This window comes from Neovison vison, chromosome 5, assembly GCF_020171115.1.
Source record: "Neovison vison isolate M4711 chromosome 5, ASM_NN_V1, whole genome shotgun sequence".
NCBI lineage: Eukaryota > Metazoa > Chordata > Mammalia > Carnivora > Mustelidae > Neogale > Neogale vison.
In genome coordinates, this window is record NC_058095.1 from 5,439,182 (window position 1) to 5,458,212 (window position 19,031).

The 19,031-nt window shown below is 46.0% G+C and overlaps 1 protein-coding gene and 1 long non-coding RNA gene across 5 annotated transcripts in view; both read right to left on the bottom strand.

The window, feature by feature from the left end:
* Nucleotides 1-18,227, bottom strand: part of UNK (unk zinc finger) — a 31,096-nt gene extending 12,869 nt beyond the window's left edge. For 2 of the 3 annotated variants that reach the window (XM_044247418.1, XM_044247416.1), the window contains exons 1-4: nt 17,680-17,847; nt 1,653-1,862; nt 621-797; nt 337-467 (exon numbers count right to left, since the gene is read on the bottom strand). In XM_044247418.1, the coding sequence (XP_044103353.1) occupies nt 337-467; nt 621-797; nt 1,653-1,862; nt 17,680-17,783 (622 nt within the window). In that variant the 5' untranslated portion in view covers nt 17,784-17,847. Of the gene's footprint in view, nt 1-336; nt 468-620; nt 798-1,652; nt 1,863-17,679 lie in introns of all 3 variants that reach the window. The other variant, XM_044247417.1, reaches the window with a different exon arrangement.
* On the bottom strand, nt 6,974-17,477 carry LOC122905980. 2 transcript variants are annotated; one of them, XR_006384502.1, is made up of 7 exons: nt 16,655-17,473; nt 13,234-13,488; nt 12,778-12,941; nt 12,579-12,654; nt 12,146-12,228; nt 11,464-11,822; nt 6,974-7,496 (listed from the first exon to the last, which is right to left on the bottom strand). It is a non-coding gene; the product is annotated as an uncharacterized LOC122905980 (long non-coding RNA). The 2 variants fall into 2 exon arrangements; XR_006384501.1 differs by having other exon boundaries at nt 11,464-12,228; nt 16,655-17,477.
* Nucleotides 18,228-19,031: the final 804 nt, after the last annotated feature.

Consider the following 19,031-nt stretch of genomic DNA (forward strand, 5'->3'; position numbering starts at 1 on the left):
GTGTCCAGGAGCTCAGACCGCCTCATGTGCCAAGGCCAAGACTGAGACCCAGGAGGAAGGGAAGAACGACCCCCCTCACCGGAGACACTCAAGGCTCACAGATCAAAAAGGGCAACGTCACAAGGGTCAACAACCCATGTACATAAGCATGCTTACGGGCAAGGCATGTCTGGAGAAACTCCCCAGAAACGCCCCGAATGGAAGGGCTGTGGCCGGCCGCAAGGTGGGATGAAGAAGCGGCGGTGAGCCGTACCCTCAGGGCTGCTCCAGGCAGGAGAGGAGAGGGGACAGACACTGGGCAGGAGGAGGCACGGCCGTCTGTGGGGCCACCTTTACCTTGCCACCGTGGCTCCTCGCTGAGGATTTTTTCTATCATAGCGTGGCTCGCAGCCCCAGCCGTCTGGCCCTCTGTGCTGCCCTCTACTGTGGTCTGGCCGTTCTGCAGGGCCTCCATGGCCTGGAGCTCTCTGGGAGGAAAGGAGAGGACAGAGAGTGGGGACGGGGCATGAGGGGAGACCCAGAGCGCCGGCCCCTGCACTCCATCTATGGCAGTCCCCGTGTCAGGAGCCAGGCCCCCACCCTGGCCCAGAGCCATGAGCCCAGCATGGCATCCAGCCCACCTGATGTCGTAGACAGGGGAACGGAGGTCATGGGGCCCGTGGGCAAAAGCGCAGTGCAGGCCGTTTTTGGTGCAGTTGCCTTTTGAGTCTGTCTCGTGGATACAGATTCCAGTTTTGTAGTAGCGGAGGTGGTACCTGCGCTCAGTGTCCCCTGTGGTCCTGTGCAGGAATGGGCACCTGAAACGTTGTGTATGGGGTGGGGGGTCACTCACCTTTGCCCCACGGAACCTGGGCCATTAGCCCACGAGCGCCGCCTCCCCCCCCGAAGGCTCTCCCCACCACCCGGACGGCGCGCTGGTTGAGGAGGCCAGCGCTGACGGGCCTTGCTTCGGGGACAGAGCCCCCCGCTCCCATCGCCTGTCGGACGCTGTAGCTTGAAGGGGGCCCACAAGGGCCCAGGATTCCCACTTCAGCCTGCTTAGCGAGTCCTCTCGGGCTACTTGGCCAGGGCCCTGGGCTGACTTGAAGAAAAGCTCCAGAGGGGGGCACACTCCTGGGAGAACAAGCGCTGCCTGGATCTGCAGGGCTCCACAGAGAACAGCCTGCTCCGCGCACGGGCCACCTCTCATGCCCCAGTGCTTCACCAGGCCGGGGGCACGGGGCTCAGGGGGTGGGAGAGAATAAGCCTTGGACCTCTGGGAAAAGTGTGAGTACAGGGATGGCTCAGTGAGCTGTACCCACAGATCCCCAGCAGTGCTTCCCACTACCACCTCTGCAAGACTCAAACAAGCAGGGTCAACAAACATTCCCTCTCAGTGATGTCCCCAGGCAGACTTCTCCTATGTAGCAGAAGAAAAGGCTACATAGGTTTCCAAAAAGTGGGTAAAGAAGAAGAGGACTCCCCCAGAGGATGGCGGGGTCTGAGCCCCAGGTCCAGACCACAGGAAGGCAGGCCAGGCAACAGGAGTACTCCCCAAAGTAGCCTCTGGCTGGCTTCCCAGACTCTGCCCGACCTGTTCTGAGGGCACCTGACCCAGGAGACATGAGGCTCCTCTGAGGGCAGGTTCCGGGGGGTGGGGGTGGGACACTCACTCGTCGCCCTCCGGGCAGAGGCCTGTGGCCTCGTCGTACTTGGTGCAGTAAACGTCAGGGCTGTAGTTGAAGGTGCCGTCCCGACGGCGGATGGAACGGCGACGTCGCTGGTTCACGAAGTGCCAGTGGAAGCAGGTGTAGGGCCGGTGCTGAGTGCATTTGTGCTGCACGAAGAGTGGGCACTGCTCTGTGCGGAATTCCTTCAGGTACCTGCAGGGAGAGCCCCCACAGAGGGTGGGCCAGGAGCAGAGACTTAAGCCCCTTGCTTCCCAGCAAGAAATGAGCCACCAAGTCCTCTGAGGGCCCTACTCTGGGGTGCTGGTTCCATTAGGACAGCGGCAGAAGCCCAGAGCTAAGGGTGGACCTTAGCAACCAGACCCCTCCCAGTACCCCAATCCCAAGCCAGTCTGAAGAGCGAGAACCACAGACCACAGGCGTCAGCGGTCTCCCATGGCAGCCAGTGGAGGCCTTAACCAGCGGCTTAACTCTCTGAGACCTGCCTGAGGTTTCCCAGGCCAAACCACTGATCACAGGCAAAGGGCTGCAAACAAGAGCATGAGGAGCTTTCCCCAAACTCCTGTAGGGTCCTCTGCTGCCTAGGGGACCCGGATCCCTGAGGGTCTCATCTGTCCCAGGAATAGGGGTGAGGCTCCAGCCTGAGGGCTAGGGAGGCTGCTGCTTTGGAAATGAAAGTCACAAGGCATTCCTCTGAACTACTGAGTCAGAAAAAAATGGTCCTGTCTGCCTGTTGGCTCCCAGAGACACTTCCTAGCATGACACAGGTTAGTGCCTGGGAAGGAGCTCCTTTTACAGAAGCATCCGAAGGGACTCTCCCTCCCAGCCTTGCCTGCCCCCAATGGTCTCACAACTGTGTACCCACAGCAGCTGGGATTGTTTACATCCTGACTAACCTGGAGATTTGGGGACACTGTCCTTTGGGCCTCCTCCCAACCTCTGTCCCTCTACTCTGCACGTAATAGCCAAAAGACCCCAATATAGCACTTGCCCATGCACCACCCAGTGGAGGGCCCCAGACCCACTTACCCCCTTTACAGAACATGCCATCCATCTGTGTTTTGGCTCACTCTATGTATCCAGGTGGAGGGTGTCTTAGACTTGGGAGCCCCTACACAGCGGGGACAGGCAGGCAGTGTAGTTCTCTTTATTCATTCCCTTAAGCCCTAACAATGTAGGCAACAAATGGCTTGATAGAGGGCATCTAATGCCAGCAAAGAGGATGATTCTAGAAGGCCCAGAAGATTGTGTGCAGAAGGGAGCACAGAGGGAGCAACAACCTGAAGTCACTGTCCAGGCTTGGAGCTGCACCCGAACTAGAAGGCATGGGACAAAGGTGAGAGGATGTGGCTCACGGCAGGATACTTGGGGCTTTACTAGTCTGGGCGTACAGAAGGTATAGTGACAGGTACATTGAGGGTGAGACTTCCCAGACAAGTTTTCTTTAACGCTAACGAAAAGTGCTGAAAAACCCTCTCCTCCTTGATGTGTGGAGTGTGTTCAGGTGTACGCACTGGGCCGGGGGGAGCTAGAGCTGGGTGGTCCCTGAAGAACACACGGAACGGTTTAAGGGGCAGTAAAACTTCCAAATAGAGCCTGCTGGTCATGCAGCACACGTTTATTGAGCAGTTACTAGGTGCAAGCACAGTAGCAGGCACTGAGGACCCTAATGAAGAAGTAGATCCTTGCCCCTGAAAGCCCATAATTTCTTGGGAGAGACATACCAGTAACAGGCAGAATCAATCAAGTGCGGGAAAGGTTCTAAAGGGGGTTGGCTGAGGGTTCCTTGGGAACCCAGCACAAAGGGCACAGGCTAGGACAGAGGAAGGGAAATGGGGAGGTGCTAGTGGGTGAAGAATGTGGGAAGGATGTTTAAGGCGAAGGGCTAAGTATGAGCTTAGAAAGTATGTTTGGGTCCAAGAGTTCCAAGTACCTTTGTGGGATGTGAGTGGGGTGGAGAGGACCTGCAAAGGGGAAAGGAGGAGAAGGTGTGGCGCTGGAACACAAGGTCTTCCTTTCTATCTGGTGAGAAAGAAAGCTGTACCTCGTGCGGCACCCATGTCCCAAACCCTGGCACTGAGACGGGACAGCCACCTTCCTAACCCCTGGCTCCTCCCTCCTGGGCAGCAACATACTTCGTCTGACTCTGGACCCACTAGGAGACGAACTCAGGAGCTAAGAGGTGGAAAATGAAAGAGAAGGAAGCAGAGTCCGGGGCCAGGAGCAGAGAATAATGAAGAGTAGTTAGGACTGTCAGACCCCGGGACACCCAGTTAAATCAGAACTTCAGATAAACCAAGCATTTCATGGGGCACACTAATAATAAAAATGTACCCATTATTTGAAATTGCAATCTAACCGGCATCCTGTATTTTTATCTGCTAAACATGCCAACCCTGAGTAGTGCTTGTCTGCTTGGTATCAGTGCCTCAGTAAAAAACCAGGAGGCAGCCAAGGAAGAACTCTAAGATGTGGTCCCCCTGACTTAGGGCATAGTCTGTCCTCTTGAGGAGAGCCTCAGCAACCTGCTTGCTTGGGACAGCCCTGTCCACAGTGCCACACGCAAATACCAGGGCTCCCCAAGGGCACTGACTGGCAGGGATGCCACAGCGGACAGACAGGAGGCAACAAATTGTCTCACTTTAAGTGGTAGGCCAGGGACTTTGTACTTTTTAATAAACCAGTCTCTGCTTCCAGCCTCTCCCCCTGTCCCAATTTCTACTACACAGCATTCTTTTATTCTTCCTAGAGCCCAAATTTAATTCTCACTTTCTTAAAAGTCTTTAGTTTCCCCCAGTAGTTCCAGATAAGCACCGACTATTCAGCCTGGCATTCTAGGTCCTCAGCATCTGGCCCAATATTTTTTTTCCAGCCTTATTTCCCTTGATTCCTCTCCATTCCAGCTGCTAAAACTGGAGTCCTTGGTGTCTTGCAAATAGATCTTTAATTTCCCTTTATGTCCCTTTCCTTACCTGCAGACCTCTTTCGAGACTGAATTCAACGGTAATAAATCTGATATCGCTACCTCCATGGTGCCTTGGCTTCCACTGGTCCTCCCCTTTCTGCCCTTGTCCTCAGCTAAAAGTTAGAATCTCTAAAGTTTTGCCAGCATGTTCTCCAGACATTTTTATAGCCTTTATCCTGCAATGCATATTAATAATCTGTACATTTTTCTCTACTACTAGATTATAAAATCCTTGGCAGCAAGTAAGAACCAAATAGTCTGCTGGATGAACACAAGAAATGAAGTCACAGAAAAGGCAAAGCCCGCAGAATACCTACAGCTTTAGGATACCGCCAGCAGACAAAGCACGGAGAGGTGAGAGCCTAGTCCCCATTCCCTTGTGAAAAGCACCACACTGCAGGAAACCTGCAACTCTGCACACAGGGCAGAATATCCTGCAGAAAAGCCCTCATGAGAGAAGAGGCTGAGTGACCAAATTCATGCAGACACAGAGCCCACTTTTAGCCAACTACAATCAGGAGAGAAACTTCTAACATTTTTGCTAAAATCATGAATGGAATTGTACCACCTCCTACCTAGGAATCAAAATACTTGTTCAGAATTTCCCATTCTCCCCCTCCCACTCTGACCCTGTGCTAAAAGGCAATGCAGTGCCCAGGATGTGGGGAGAAAAGCACTTAGAAATCACTTTCCTATTTTCATGGATTGAAATGAACCAAACCGTCACTGTTAAGCTCCAATTCATCCTACATCTTAAGGCTTTGAAAGTTCAAGATCTAAGGAACTAAACAGATTGAAATTCACTTGAAATCAACCAACTCTCGGGAAACCCAAGAAGTCCTGGGGTCTGAGGAGAGAAGACATATCAACTACTCACTCTCCCTGCCAGCTCTGAGGAAGGCACAGGGCCACACCAGCAAGCTCTTCACACTCCCATCTCCTGGGAATACCCATACTCAGGAGTAAAAGCCAGGAACACAGAACAGTTCCAAACTGCAAGGCCTTGGTGAGCTACTATAGCTAGAGTAAGTCCAGAAACCACACAGGCCCTGGGCAAGTAAAAGCTCTGGTCGAGAAAGCCACGCCTTCAATCAGAAAAAGGGATGGACCTCTACTGCTCAGAGATTTACCTTTTCTAAGCAGTGCCCGTCACGTCTGCCCCAGTCTGCCCATGGCTGAGCTTAAATCAAAGCTACCTTTCGCTCCTTTTCAGGACATCACATTAATTATCCCACCAATGGTTTATCTGTAAATGCAAAAGATTATTATGAAAGTCATATGCCCACTTATAAAAATTATAGAAAATTGGCAAAGTTGCCCTTGATCCCATCACTAATGTTATCAGCCTTTTGGTAAATTTTCTCTTGGTGTTTTTACACAGATATGACCATAATGTACCTATCATATTGTTAACCCACTTTATACAACTATTAATACTTTTCCTAAAATCTTTTCAAATCAAATATATGAAACCTCATTAAAAAAATCAAAAGTACTTTCAATATTTATTGGATTATTTTTATTTTCCAAAACTGTAAATAACAGCAAAAAGCAGGCTATTGGAAATCTAAATTCAATCACTTGCCCCACTAACAGTGATAGCACATAAAAGATTAATAAATTCAGAAAATTACATCACTCCGAAGGTGTTATATCAAGCTTGTATCAAGCGTTCAACTGCTACCAGTTCAATTTCCAGCTAAACCTTAAATCCTATTCCACGCTGTCTTACTTAATAGATTTATCAGTGTGGGTGTTTCACACAAAGAGAATTTAAATAAACAGAAAAGTATCAGAGGTAACAGAAAAACTACATATGTTTAGAGGCAATGGGGAGAAAGGAGCTGGTATTCTAATCCCCATCTAGCTCCCCCACGGATTCTAGAATGGTGTTGCATGGCCTCACTTGGGCTCTACTGCCTTGCTGCCCCTGACCTGTTCTCTTCCCCAACAACAAACCAGACTACAGCAGGGTCAGCAAACTTTTCCTATAAAGGACCAGTTAGTATTTTAGACCTTGAGGGCCACGAGGCCAAAGTGAGAATAATATGTACTTACAGAACAAAAGAAAACAAACTTCCACATCTTTTTGATGAAATTCATAACATAGTAATTGACTACGAGTTTTGTAGAGGCTCTAATAAGATAAGATTTGGGGAGATGGGATAAGATTTGGAAAGTTAAGGTCCCTTCATCAAATTGATTACAAATGTTGGGGCACCTGGGTGGCTCAGTGGGTTAAAGCCTCTGCCTTCGGCTCAGGTCATGATCCCAGGGTCCTGGGATGGAGCCCCACATGGGGCTCTTTGCTCAGCAGGGAGCCTGCTTGCTTCTCTCTCTTTCTACCTCTCTGCCTACTTGTGATCTCTGTCAAATAAATTTTAAAAATCTAAAAAAAAAAATTGATTACAAATGTTTATCTGTTAATGCAGACTCTGTCATCAGATTTTATAAATTTCACCTTTGAAAATATCTTTTCACGGGGCGCCTGGGTGGCTCAGTCGTTAACCATCTGCCTTCAGCTCAGGTCACAATCCCAGGGGTCTTGGGACCAGAGCCTCATGTTGTGCTCCCTACTCAGGAGGAAGCCGGTTTCTCCCTCTCCTACTCCCCCTGCTTGTGTTCCCTCTCTCGCTTTGTCTCTGTCAAATACATAAATGAAACCTTTAACCAAAAAAAAGAAAATGTCTTTTCATAGATAGGTACTGCCAAATGCGGTTACCATTCCATAAGCATGATTTTAATCGAGCACATTCTTCTCTTAGAAGACAGCTATAGAATTCTATTAGTCTTGATAGTCGCCTTTTAATCACTTTCAATCGAAGGTTTGGTGTAAATTCTTTAGTTGCACAGGTAAATGGATTCTGAAATAAAGAAATTTCTTTTGCATCCACATCCAGCAGCAAAATCACTGCTGGAACTGTAGTTTGTGTTCAGAAATCATCCACAGTAACTTTGTGTAGGAATGGAGATCTTGCCTTTAAACTGAAGTGTATAAAATAGCTTGACATGACATGATTCAAACCTTAGATGTCGAAGAAGCTTTACTACAACTTAAGATTTGCAAAGAGGCTGTTTGCCTTGTAATTTTAGGCTTATCAAGTATGCAGAAAAAGCCAATTTCCAAAGCTTTTCAACATTAAAGAATAGTGGCTGAGAATCATTCTTCTCATTCAGAAAAGTTTCAGCATCAGCCCTGAACTCAGGAATTTATAAGAAAACTTTACCACTGTTCAGCCATCAGACTACGGTATAGTACGGCATGCCAGAATATTCAGCTTCTCTAACAAAAAGTCATGGCATTGACTACCATGGTGAAGTCCACAAGAGGAAGTAAAGTTCATTGCTGACTCTAACAGTTTAGTAACATGGTGGATTCAAATATTTTTCTGCAAAATACCTGCTGATGAATACAATGAATAAGTCTACAGGCTTTAAAGAGTTTACATTCTCTAAAGCTTTGTAAATTTGGCCAGTTATATCTTTTTCTGCTCCATACCTCTATTCTTACCACCATCAGCTGGAACAGATATTAGCAGATACTTCAGGATGTGCTGAGTTTTTAACTTTTTTGAAAATATTCTCAGCTGTCATTGTTTTGTTTTGTTTTTTAATTCAGCTGTCACTGTTTTAAGTAACTATTCACTGATGCTAATTCTTCAGGCACTTCAGATCAGGCACTGACTCCATGAAGGAATCAACTGAACAGTTAACAGTGACATCTGTTGACTCATCAAGAGCCGAAGGAAAACCACATGAAATCATTTGCCTGGTATTGTGACTACTGCTATTCCTCCCACGGACTTCCACATTTGAGAAGTTGTTCTTGACAAAAGGCTAACGCTTTTAAACAAGTTTGTTTGCTCAGGAGAAGTTTCTTCAGCTGCTGCAATCACACACAATGTAATTCACTCAGTATCATCAGTATCAGTATCATCAGGATGGCTTTCCTAGCTCAGCTAATCAATGAGCCACTCGAGAAACTTACTCCAGTCATAGCCTCATTTTCTTTTTTGTGAAGAAATTCTGCTGTGATGAAAACAGTCCCTTTAAGAATTCTAATTTTTCTAACCATTTCCTTCCTATGCACTGGGGCTATCATGACAACTCCTTAGTCTGATAATGTTGATTGGTCTTCTCACAGCACAGCTTTTACTAAGACAGCTTTGCCATCTAATTTAGTTACAAAAGAATTTACACTCCATTGTGCCCTGAAAACATGACATTCCAAAGTCCATTTTTCTCCTCCTCGCTTGTTCTGATTGGCAAGCACTGGCAATAAGGAATAAACAAAACATTGTGGTGTGCTAATACACAGCACATTGCAAACACTGTCACGTTGTAATAGTGTCCTTGCCATCTGTAGTACACCGGAACAGCAGTACCATGCAAGGAGAGTGCCATGTGCGGTTTCTGCCACAACTACGGAATCCTGCAGTTACGGTGCAAAAACAGCTAGACAACATGGAAACCAATGGGGGTGGGGGGTTCCATTAAAGCTTTATTTCTGCATCCCCAAATGTGAATTTCACATAATTTTCATGTGTCATGAAATAGTATCGATTCTTTTTCAACCATTAAAAATGTAAAAAACCATTAAAAATGTAAAACTGGGTGGCTCAGTAGGTTAAAGCCTCTGCCTTCGGCTCAGGTCGTTATCTCAGGGTCCTGGGATCGAGCCCTGCATCGGGCTCTCTGCTCAGCGGGGAGTCGGCTTCCCCCTTCTCTCTCTGCCTGCCTCTCTGCCTACTTGTGATCTCTGTCTGTCAAATAAATAAAACCTTTGAAAAAATTTTTTAAAAAGACTAAATAAAGCTAAAATTTAATTGGCAAATATTTGGACAATTCCGAAAAAGCACTATAGGGCTATAGAGATTTGGTTTCCAAATCTCAGGTGCTCCTGGTTTAAAACATTCTCTCTGGCAGAAAAGCAAGCTCAGATAGTATTGCAAATAAAGTCAGCGTCTAATGAATCTGAGTATGTCTGAACATTTAAGGTAGGCTTTGATTCTGTAACTGACTTTTAGCCAGAGTTCATATAGTAGGACCTCAGAGCCAGTGTGTACCTCCTGGATACAACGGAACTATCCTAACACAGAGAAACATAAACAGGAACCTCAAGTTTAAGTGCTACAGGCACTTATGAAAGCGAAGGCTTTCACGTGGGGGCGCCGTTCATGGGAAAATGACTGCAGCCCACTCTTCACTGGGAAAGGTCTGACACCTGTGAGCCATCCTGGCCTGGAGAACTGAATGATGAATGGCCTGAATGATACAGTGCTGGTAGTCAGTCCTACATGTCCCTACTTCCTTATTCCTAGGACTGTGCCCTTGACCCAAAGATTTTGGAACTGATAAAACTGAGGAGAGAAAATTCAAGGAAGGTTCACTCACATCACTGATTCTGGAGAATGTATGTGAGGAGTACTGAAAACCCTGGTTCATTCTTCCCTAAATAATTCCTTGACTTAATTCAGTCTTCCTGGCCTGAAAAAAACCCAATTTGATGAATGTGTGATTATATACATTTGAATTGCTGTGTTATTTTGTATACTGTTTTCTGTAAAACAAAGTCTTTGGCCCTGTAAGAGCAGATCTGTTTAGTTCAGAACACCAATCCATCATGCAGAATACAAGCAGCGGACAGAGGCTACTGGAAGAAGGGCACCTGGAGTGAAATTTGAATGGACACGGAGGGGAGGAATATGTTCTCTGAAGACAACACTGACCCACACGTACCCTAGAACTGATGAATCCACTTCGGGGTAGATGTAGCTAAAGCAGCATTTGGTGAAGGCTGTTGAAGGAGGTAGCAATGAAACTGAAAGCAGTAACTTGGGCCTTGTTCAAATATTTTTAAGAATGATACACTGTGCTAAATGCCATGTGCTCTTTTAAGCACTTCACATGTATTAACTCACTTAGACCTTGTAACAACTCCATGAGGTAGGTACCATTAGTATCCTCAGGAAAATGATATACAAAGAGGAAAGTCACTTGCCTAAGGTCCCACAGCTAGTAAGTGGCAGAGCTAGGCTTCAAACCCAATCAGTCTGACCCTGCAGTCAGTACTCTTAAACACTGCGCTGTTAACTACGCTTTTCTTAATTGAGCTACAAAGAAAAACAACAGTAATAGCAGATAAGCATAAGTGATTCTCTAGAAGCTGTTCAAAATATGTTAGGGATTTTGTTTTTGTTTTTAAAGATTTTTATTTATTTGACAGAGATCACAAGTGGGCAGAGAGGCAGGCAGAGAGAGAGGGGGAAGCAGGCTCCCTGCTCAGCAGAGAGTCTGATGCAGAGCTTGATCCCAGGACCCTGGGACCATGACCTGAGCCGAAGGCAGAGGTTTTAACCCACTGAGCCACCCAGGGGCCCCTGTAAGGGAGTTTTTAACAGGCCATAATTATAATAACCACAAAATAAGTTACTAAAAATAAAAAACAAAAATGTTAACTTTAATATACTCTACTGGAAATTTAATCATTATAAAGTACTCTTTAGTTCAATTATAAAATTTAAATTTTGGATTTTTTTAAAATAAGAAAATACAAGCATGGGCTTCTACTTTATATTTGGATAGACTGATTTACACAAATCCTAATGTGGTGGGCTACCAAATACTTGGCACCTCTAAGCAGTAAAAGTTACATGAAAAAGACATAGCAATATTCTTACCATTATTAATAAAAACTTACATACAAAAACTACTATTTGAAACTTTTACATCATAAAACACCAGGCCAAAAGATTTTCTCAACCTCTTCTTTGCTAAGCATAGCTACATCTCCTCCATGGGGGTAGTTCTGTGACAAAGTCAAAATCTCACCGGAAGGTGGGCACATGGGCCTTTCCCCTCCTCATCAGAAGTCAATTTGTTAGGACTCAGTTGGCCACATGGTGTTTCAAATACTAGTAGGAAACAAATGAATCAACTTAGGAGCACAAAAAGTAAACTGTAATATAAAGAATAAAGAATAAGGAAAGGGATGAAACATTTCAATAAGCTCAGATATGACATGTTGATACTATCACAGGCCTGAGTATCTTCTTTATCTCCTAAATAAGTTGAGCCCCAGCAGGAAAAAGGTCACCTCACAGAGAACGCTATGAGATTTTTAAGTCGCTAGACTCCTTTCCATCTTCTCTTCCTCATCAGCTCTTGATACTGCTGTCAAATTCTACACACTGGCAAAGAAAAAAGGGGTGAAAGTTGAGGGACTGTATAAAGAAATAGTAAAAAATTTATGATTATTAGAACTAAAATATAGCCACTGATATAATTTAAAATGCCTAAAACATGTGGCTCGTCCTTAAAGAAATGTCAATGTGAACATTAAAACAACCATAAACTACCTGAGAGTGAAATTCATTACATTTCAACAAGAAGAACAACTTTCTATCTCCCACCCACCCTAGGAAGCTCAGTTCATTTTCACAAAGGCAGTGGGGACAATGTGCTTGTTCCTTATAACGGCTATCAATTCAGAGACAAAGTGAAGTACAACTACCAACATCCAGGAGTCTCAAACTTGCTGAATATTCACTTCTTATCTCAAAGGATCTCCACAGACCTAGAACATGGGTCATTCACCTAGAATGGATATAAAAGGACGACCTATTGAGAAGGCTGGAAAAGGGGCACCAAGGAGGTTTTCATAAACTGTAGGCCTTCCCACACCAAACGATGCTGCCAAGCCCTGACAGGCCACATGAGCCTGACAGACTCTTATGTGCTGATTTTTTTTTAAAATACTTTTTAAAACAATAACTGAGATATAATTGACACAACATAAAAACTTCACAATTTTAAAGTGTACGTCTCAGTGCTTCTTAGGATATTCACCATGTTGTAGCATTACCGTCACTATCTAATTCCAGAACATTTCCATCACCCCCAAAATGAACCCCATACCTATTATCATATGTACTGATTTTACCCACACTTTCTCCGCAGATATCTCTGTGGCCCATGCAGGTATTTTAAGATGGCTGGCTGGTGTGAATCTACACAGTATCTCTATGGTAAGAAAACAAGAAAGCTACATTGTCCAGAAGGATACTGAACCAAAATTCTTGGCATTTTTAGCAATTACACTAATGTAATGTTTATATATTGGCTAAGAATGGCAGAGAAACTTACATTCAACATCCATCTTCACTTAACACATTAGTGTGCCCCAAATTCATCCAAGATGTTAAAAGAAGGGAAGACAATCTACTAGGATTAGCCATAACTGTCCATAGTTGCAATTTCAAAATACAGAAGATGCAAATGTAGGAAACCTCCTTTAGTATCAAGCATAGCTGGATTAAAAAAAACAACAACAACGACAAAACGAAAAACTTAATCATTAAATAAATACTGCCCCATTTGGGAAAATAATCCCTACACCAGTCCAGCATTTAAAGTAATGCAGCTTTAAATGCAACCTTACTTTTAGCATACTTGTGACCTAGAGCCTCTCCTATGAGAAAAATAACCTTTAGGCAAAGGTCTGGCGGGAAAGCCTGCGGGTGTGTGGTGCTCGGGCTGCTGCAGGGTCTCATTACCTAAATGAGCTCACGGCTTCTAAGACACACAGGAAGGAGACCTCACCTTCAGGCATCAGGGTGTTGAAAGCGGGAGGAAGTAGGTCCACGAGGGTGTCTTGCTTTTGTGCACTTATCTGGGGTGCTATTTCCAGAGAAGGAGCTCCTTTATAGAGTGTGCCCAAGATGGATTTCTCTAAGTTGCTCTCAGAGTTGTCCAGCTGCCCTCACCAATAAGTCAGTCTTTGTAGGTTGATAGAAACCATCAGTCAAAGCAGATGCAAATGGATTGTGGGGAAGCCTTCTTTAGTATCTAACATAGCTGGATTAAAACAAAAAAACTTAACCATTAAGCAAATCTTCATTTTAATCATTACTTTCACAGCAAATATCAACTAGGTGCTACACTTGACTCTACCCTTAGCATGGGCTTAATTATTAATGGGGATTCTGTGGGCCTGAGTGAAGACCACAACGAGCTCTTAATTTTTGTCCCGTAAGAAATTAGTTCTACTTGGGACGCCTGGGTGGCGCAGTTGGTTGGACGACTGCCTTCGGCTCAGGGCGTGATCCTGGAGTTCCGGGATCGAGTCCCACATCCGGCTCCCAGCTCCATGGGGAGTCGGCTTCGCTCTCTGACCTTCTCCTCGCTCATGCTCTCTCTCATTGTCTCTCTCTCTCAAATGAATAAATAAAATCTTAAAAAAAAAAAAAAAATCTAAAAAAAAAAAAATAAATAAAATCTTTAAAAAAAAAAAAAAAGAAATTAGTTCTACTTGATAAACAAGTAAACAAGATCCAGTAATATTTATTGGTAATTGAACTCATGCTTGCTGAGGTTGCCTAGCAACACTTCCAGTGACTTCTGTTGTGCAACAAGTTGTACTCTAGTAATGTATTTACAATTTTATTGCAATTTGCAATAATGATTTAAATATGTTTTCATTTCCTGGGTTTTCCAAAACACAGTCAGATGCAATCAAGTAAAATTCGGAACATTTATATGATGTATAAATTTAACAAATTTGCCTCAAAATAGTTATCTATGGAAGTACTGCCATATTAACCCTGTTTAAAGATGCCCAGGGAATAGTCCCTAAGTTTAAAAAAAAAAAAAAAAAGACACTTGGCTAGAAGACGCTATAAAGCATTTATCCTCTACCTATAAGAAATCACCCAGTGGCCAGAAAATGTCCAAAAAAAAAACCTTCACAAAACTAGAATTACATTTTTCCTTTACCCCAAGGGCATTAAGAAGTCTGGGAATCAACTGCAAGCAAAGGAATCAAAAAATGATCGAATGTCTTTAAGGCTTACATCCTCTTATAGGATCAAAATAATGAGGAACCTGAATATTTTGGAGGGCAGGTTTTTTTGGGTGACCTTTCAACTATACACTTAAAATAATGTAACTGTTATCCAGTAAAAAATCCAAAGTTAGCTAAATTCGTAGATAGATTTTGGAATGCAATTGCTCCAAAATTTCCCATTCATAAAACCGCTTTAATAAAACTCTTCAAATATAATATACAAGATGGACCTGTTCTGAAAACAGATGGATCAAATTCAGTCTTTGTCAAATAAAAGGACAAATTACCTAGCAAGACGTCAGGTGGTTCTTGTACTGGTAGAGGACTGATACATGCACATTATCATCTTACTGCATGCTATCGGACACTTGGAGCTGAGTAAGAGGAAATTCTAACAGCCATTTTCTAAAGGGTTGAATTCCTCTGGTCTAGCACAAGTGCCGACTATACCAATTGGCTAAAAGGATTATTTCAAAGTTTTTCTTAAAGCAAGATTATTCATGAGTTTAGGGAGAATATACCAACAAAACTATCATTCAAACTATGTTATGAATACTCCTCTTGGTTTAGGAAAAAGAGCTCAAATTCTAGGATTTTAACTGTGGGGCAAGAAGGCAAGGCAATGCCTATGGAATACTGCCTATGGAAAGGCAATATTTATTTTTGGTAGATTCAACCAAGTTTACGAAGACTGTCTGCCATTATGATGAGTGGCACTCAATTTTTAAACTTTTTTTTGAAGTTTATTTATTTTTTAAGTAATCTCTACACCCAGTGCGGGGCTCGAACTTACAACCTCAAGATAAAGAGTCACATGCTCTGACTGAGCCAGCCAGGTGCTTCGAGTGGCACTCAGTTTTAAGAGGTTTCTTCTGGATTAGTGCAAAGATGGTTGCATAGCACATTATCTCAAATAATATCAGGCATATAAAACACACAAAGTTAGTGTAATTTATGTACAAGTAAGTTTTAAAAACTTAAAAAAAAATTAACCGGTAAAAAAATAAAAACATACAAAAACAAAACAAAACAAAAAAACACACACACACAAAAGATTTATATCTCTATTCCATAAAGGGATCTATGCAATATATAAGGCCATATTCAACTGGTACAAATTCTGGAAATTCATGTTGCAAGTGAGAATTTAAAAAATACTGGCCAGCTCAAAATTTTAAATATTAGAAGAAAAACAAATATATTCCTGTGGTCTAACCTCCAAGGGTAACAAATGAGCTCACCTTTAAAAAAAAAAAAAAAAAAAGAGAGAGAGAGAGAGATAGAAAAAGAAAAGAGAAAATCAGTGCCAGTATGTGTACAGGTGCCATCATCTGTATCCTCAAACTCCCTGTGCTCCTAAGACCTCAGATGACAAAGATATGAAGTTTTCCAAATCATCAAAGCTTCTGAAAGCCCATAAATCTACCAAGGAAGACAACAGATGTCTACCTCTGATTTTTGGAAATGTTTACAGTTGGAAAAATGTAAACATATATGCAAATGAAGACTTAACAGGAAATAAAAAGATGGGAACACCTACAACCTCCAATCACCCAGTCAAGCTTGGGCTTTCTGTTGATTTCTAAGCCACCTTGAGAGTCAAGACTGATTACTCTGCACTTACCCCATAAGCAATGGAAAGAGATTTTAAACAAATAAGCATCAACAGAACAAAAACTCAGTTATTAACATTTACACAGATGTTGACTTGTTTCATCTGTCAATTCCAAATGGTAAGAAAACCCTTCTAATACAGATTCCACAGTCTACTCAATGACAACACAACGAACAGAGGTTGCTGATACATAACACCAAGTATTGTATGCTACTGAAAAATATGATGCAAGCAACCACTTTATAAAGAAGTTCCAATCATGGGAAGTCTGCAGATTTTCAAATCCAAACCATACTGTGGCTTGACCAAACCACTCAACCGATCAGAAGTCTCTAAGGTAAGATCATTTCACCAAAACCGACGGAAGGACAGCAGAAACCACTCCAGGGAGGAAGGACCCGCAAAGCAATGGCCACAATAGAAAAGTAACAGTTAACACGACTCCGACTGTAGCCAAGAAAAGACAGAGCTTCAACTTATTTCAACCAATAGCAGGGAACCTCACAAAGAAACCAACACGCTTCCTAAAACCCATGTCCCCCAATCCCAGAACAGCTTCCTACCGGGGCTCACTCCGGTGAGTGACAAACAGGAGCTCCTCCTGTCTCGTTTAGTTCCCTCTGCTCCCACAGAGGCTTCCTGCTCTCGGCTCACCGGGGGGCAGTACTGGGTGGCTCTCCAGGGCTGCCAGCCTCAGGTCCACCTGGGGGTCCCTTCTAAACACGCACAGCACCTGGCAGCCCCAAGCGGAGGCGAGGCGCTCAAGGAGCATTGGAGGCGGGGGACGGGGGGCTGGAAACCAACGTTTTGCTGAACAGGAGGGCCCGCCTCTGCAGCTTGCTTTCTCCCGAGGCACCTCGCACTAGGTGGTCCTTTAACGTGCCTGGAAGGACGCGAGGAGCAGGGACCTCCCCTCAGACACAGGCAGATGCCCAGGGAGCGGGTTTTCCATCTACTGGACTCCTGCGGGGCGAGCGTCGGGGTTCCCTCTGCTATCGTACTTCGCTTGGGCCTGAAGACGCGCTCGGACCCCATCGCCCTCGCGGTCCCCGACTCAGGCCGGGTCGGCTGTCCCTGCGAGTTCCGAGTTCCAAGCAAGAGGGGCCTCCACAGACAACATACGGGCTTCGGGGACACAAAAGGCCTCCCGGGCACGGAACGCGGGGCGCCTGACAGAACCTCGCGCCAACCGTCATTCGCAGCGGCGGCAGGGCCGGCCCCCGGGGCGCTCATCCTGGTTCTGGGCTGGGCTTCTGCTCGCCCCCCAAGGGCCTGATACTGTGGTTTTACGGTCTGAGGAACAGTTAGGCCTCACAGGCCCGGCCTGAGACGTGTGCTCTCCGCACCCCGCACTCCCGCCTTCCCCACTCAGCGGCGGGGCCCGGCTTTCCCGCCCCACGGCCCGACCAGGGGTTGGTGGCAGTTGGAGGCAGTTGGGACCGGCCCCAGCAGGTTGGAACCGGTCTGGGCCGGGCCGGAGGAGGAAGGGGGGGGGAGGGAGAGGCCGCCTCGCGCTCTCCCTGCGCGCGTGACTCACGCTGGCCGCTGACGTCAGGCGTGCGCGCGCGGCGGGGGGGGCTCTACGTACGTGTAGTGCTGCGGTTTCTCGGGCTGTGCCTGCAGCACCTGAGCGGTAGCGGCCGGGGGCGCCGAGGAAGCTGCGGAGCCGCCGGGCCCGGGGCCCTTCGACATGGTCCTGTCTTCCTGCCTCTTCGCCGCTCCCCTTTTATTATTCAGTCTGCGCGGTCCGCGCCGAGGACCCAGTGCGCCTGCGCCGCGCCACGAGAACGTGAAGACCCCCCGCACGGCAGCAAGGGTTGCTGGGAGTTGTGGTCCTCGGTTCGGCTGGAATTTTACCGTCGGCAGAGGGTTGCTGCCAAAGGAATGGACCACAATACCCAGGGATCCTTGCGGACGGTGTCCCGGATGCTCAGGGCCCGCCACGGCTTGTGGGGATTGCAGTCCTGCTGCGTTCCTGCTTCTTAACAGTGCGTTTCCAGTTTCGTAGGAGAGCTTTCCTTGAAACTGGAGCCTCTGGAGTGGAAAGGGCCCGCAGCTAGAGAGGCCCTGACGACCTCTGTGAAACAGTCCAAGTGTAGTTTCACCACCAACAGTGTAATAATTATCTCGCCACCAGACTTACAAGGTCTTAGGTTCAGTGCTGATGCCGGCCCCAGCCGTGCTTCAGAATCTGTATTGTCCGTCCTTAGCTCTGGGCCTTTGTGCTGCAGGCACCTGCAGTCCGCCAACATCCTCTTCATTCCTGCGACCAGGCTAACGGGGGAGGCATGAAGGAAAGTCAGCCCACCAGAAGTCAGCCTGAGAAATCTTGGCTAAAGTAGAGCTGCACGACGCAGTACTCCGTTCCCGCGCCTTGGCTGAGACGCGTAAACCTTTACCAACCCTGAAACCTGGAACTCCACGGCTTGGCTCCCTCCCCAGCTCGACGCCTGGCCTGACCGACTTGTTTCCAGTACGTTAGGGGCCAAGAACGAATTTAATCTCCGTCTAGAACAGTCTCAGGTACACTAGCAAGTTGCAGGGGTGTTGAGAAGCGTCGCCTAGTGTCCAGAGGCTGAGCCTGGGGTTGAGTCCGGGGTGCGGTTGATGACCCACTGCAGTTTCCTGCTCCGGAAGTCAGCTTTTCTGTGTTTTCCGAGCCCGATTCCCACTCGTCGGGCGAAGTTCTTCACTCTGTGGCTTTTGTCAAATCAGCCAATTCCACCTTTATGAAGGTTTTTTTTTTTTTTTTTAAGATTTTATTTATTTGACAGAGATCACAAGTAGGCAGAGAGGCAGGCAGAGAGGAAGGAAAGCAGGCTCCCTGCCGAGCAGAGAGCGGATGGGGGGCTCCATCCCAGGACCCTGGGATCATGACCTGAGCCGAAGGCTGAGGCTTTAACACACTGAGCCACCCAGGCGCCCCCCCTTATGAAGTTC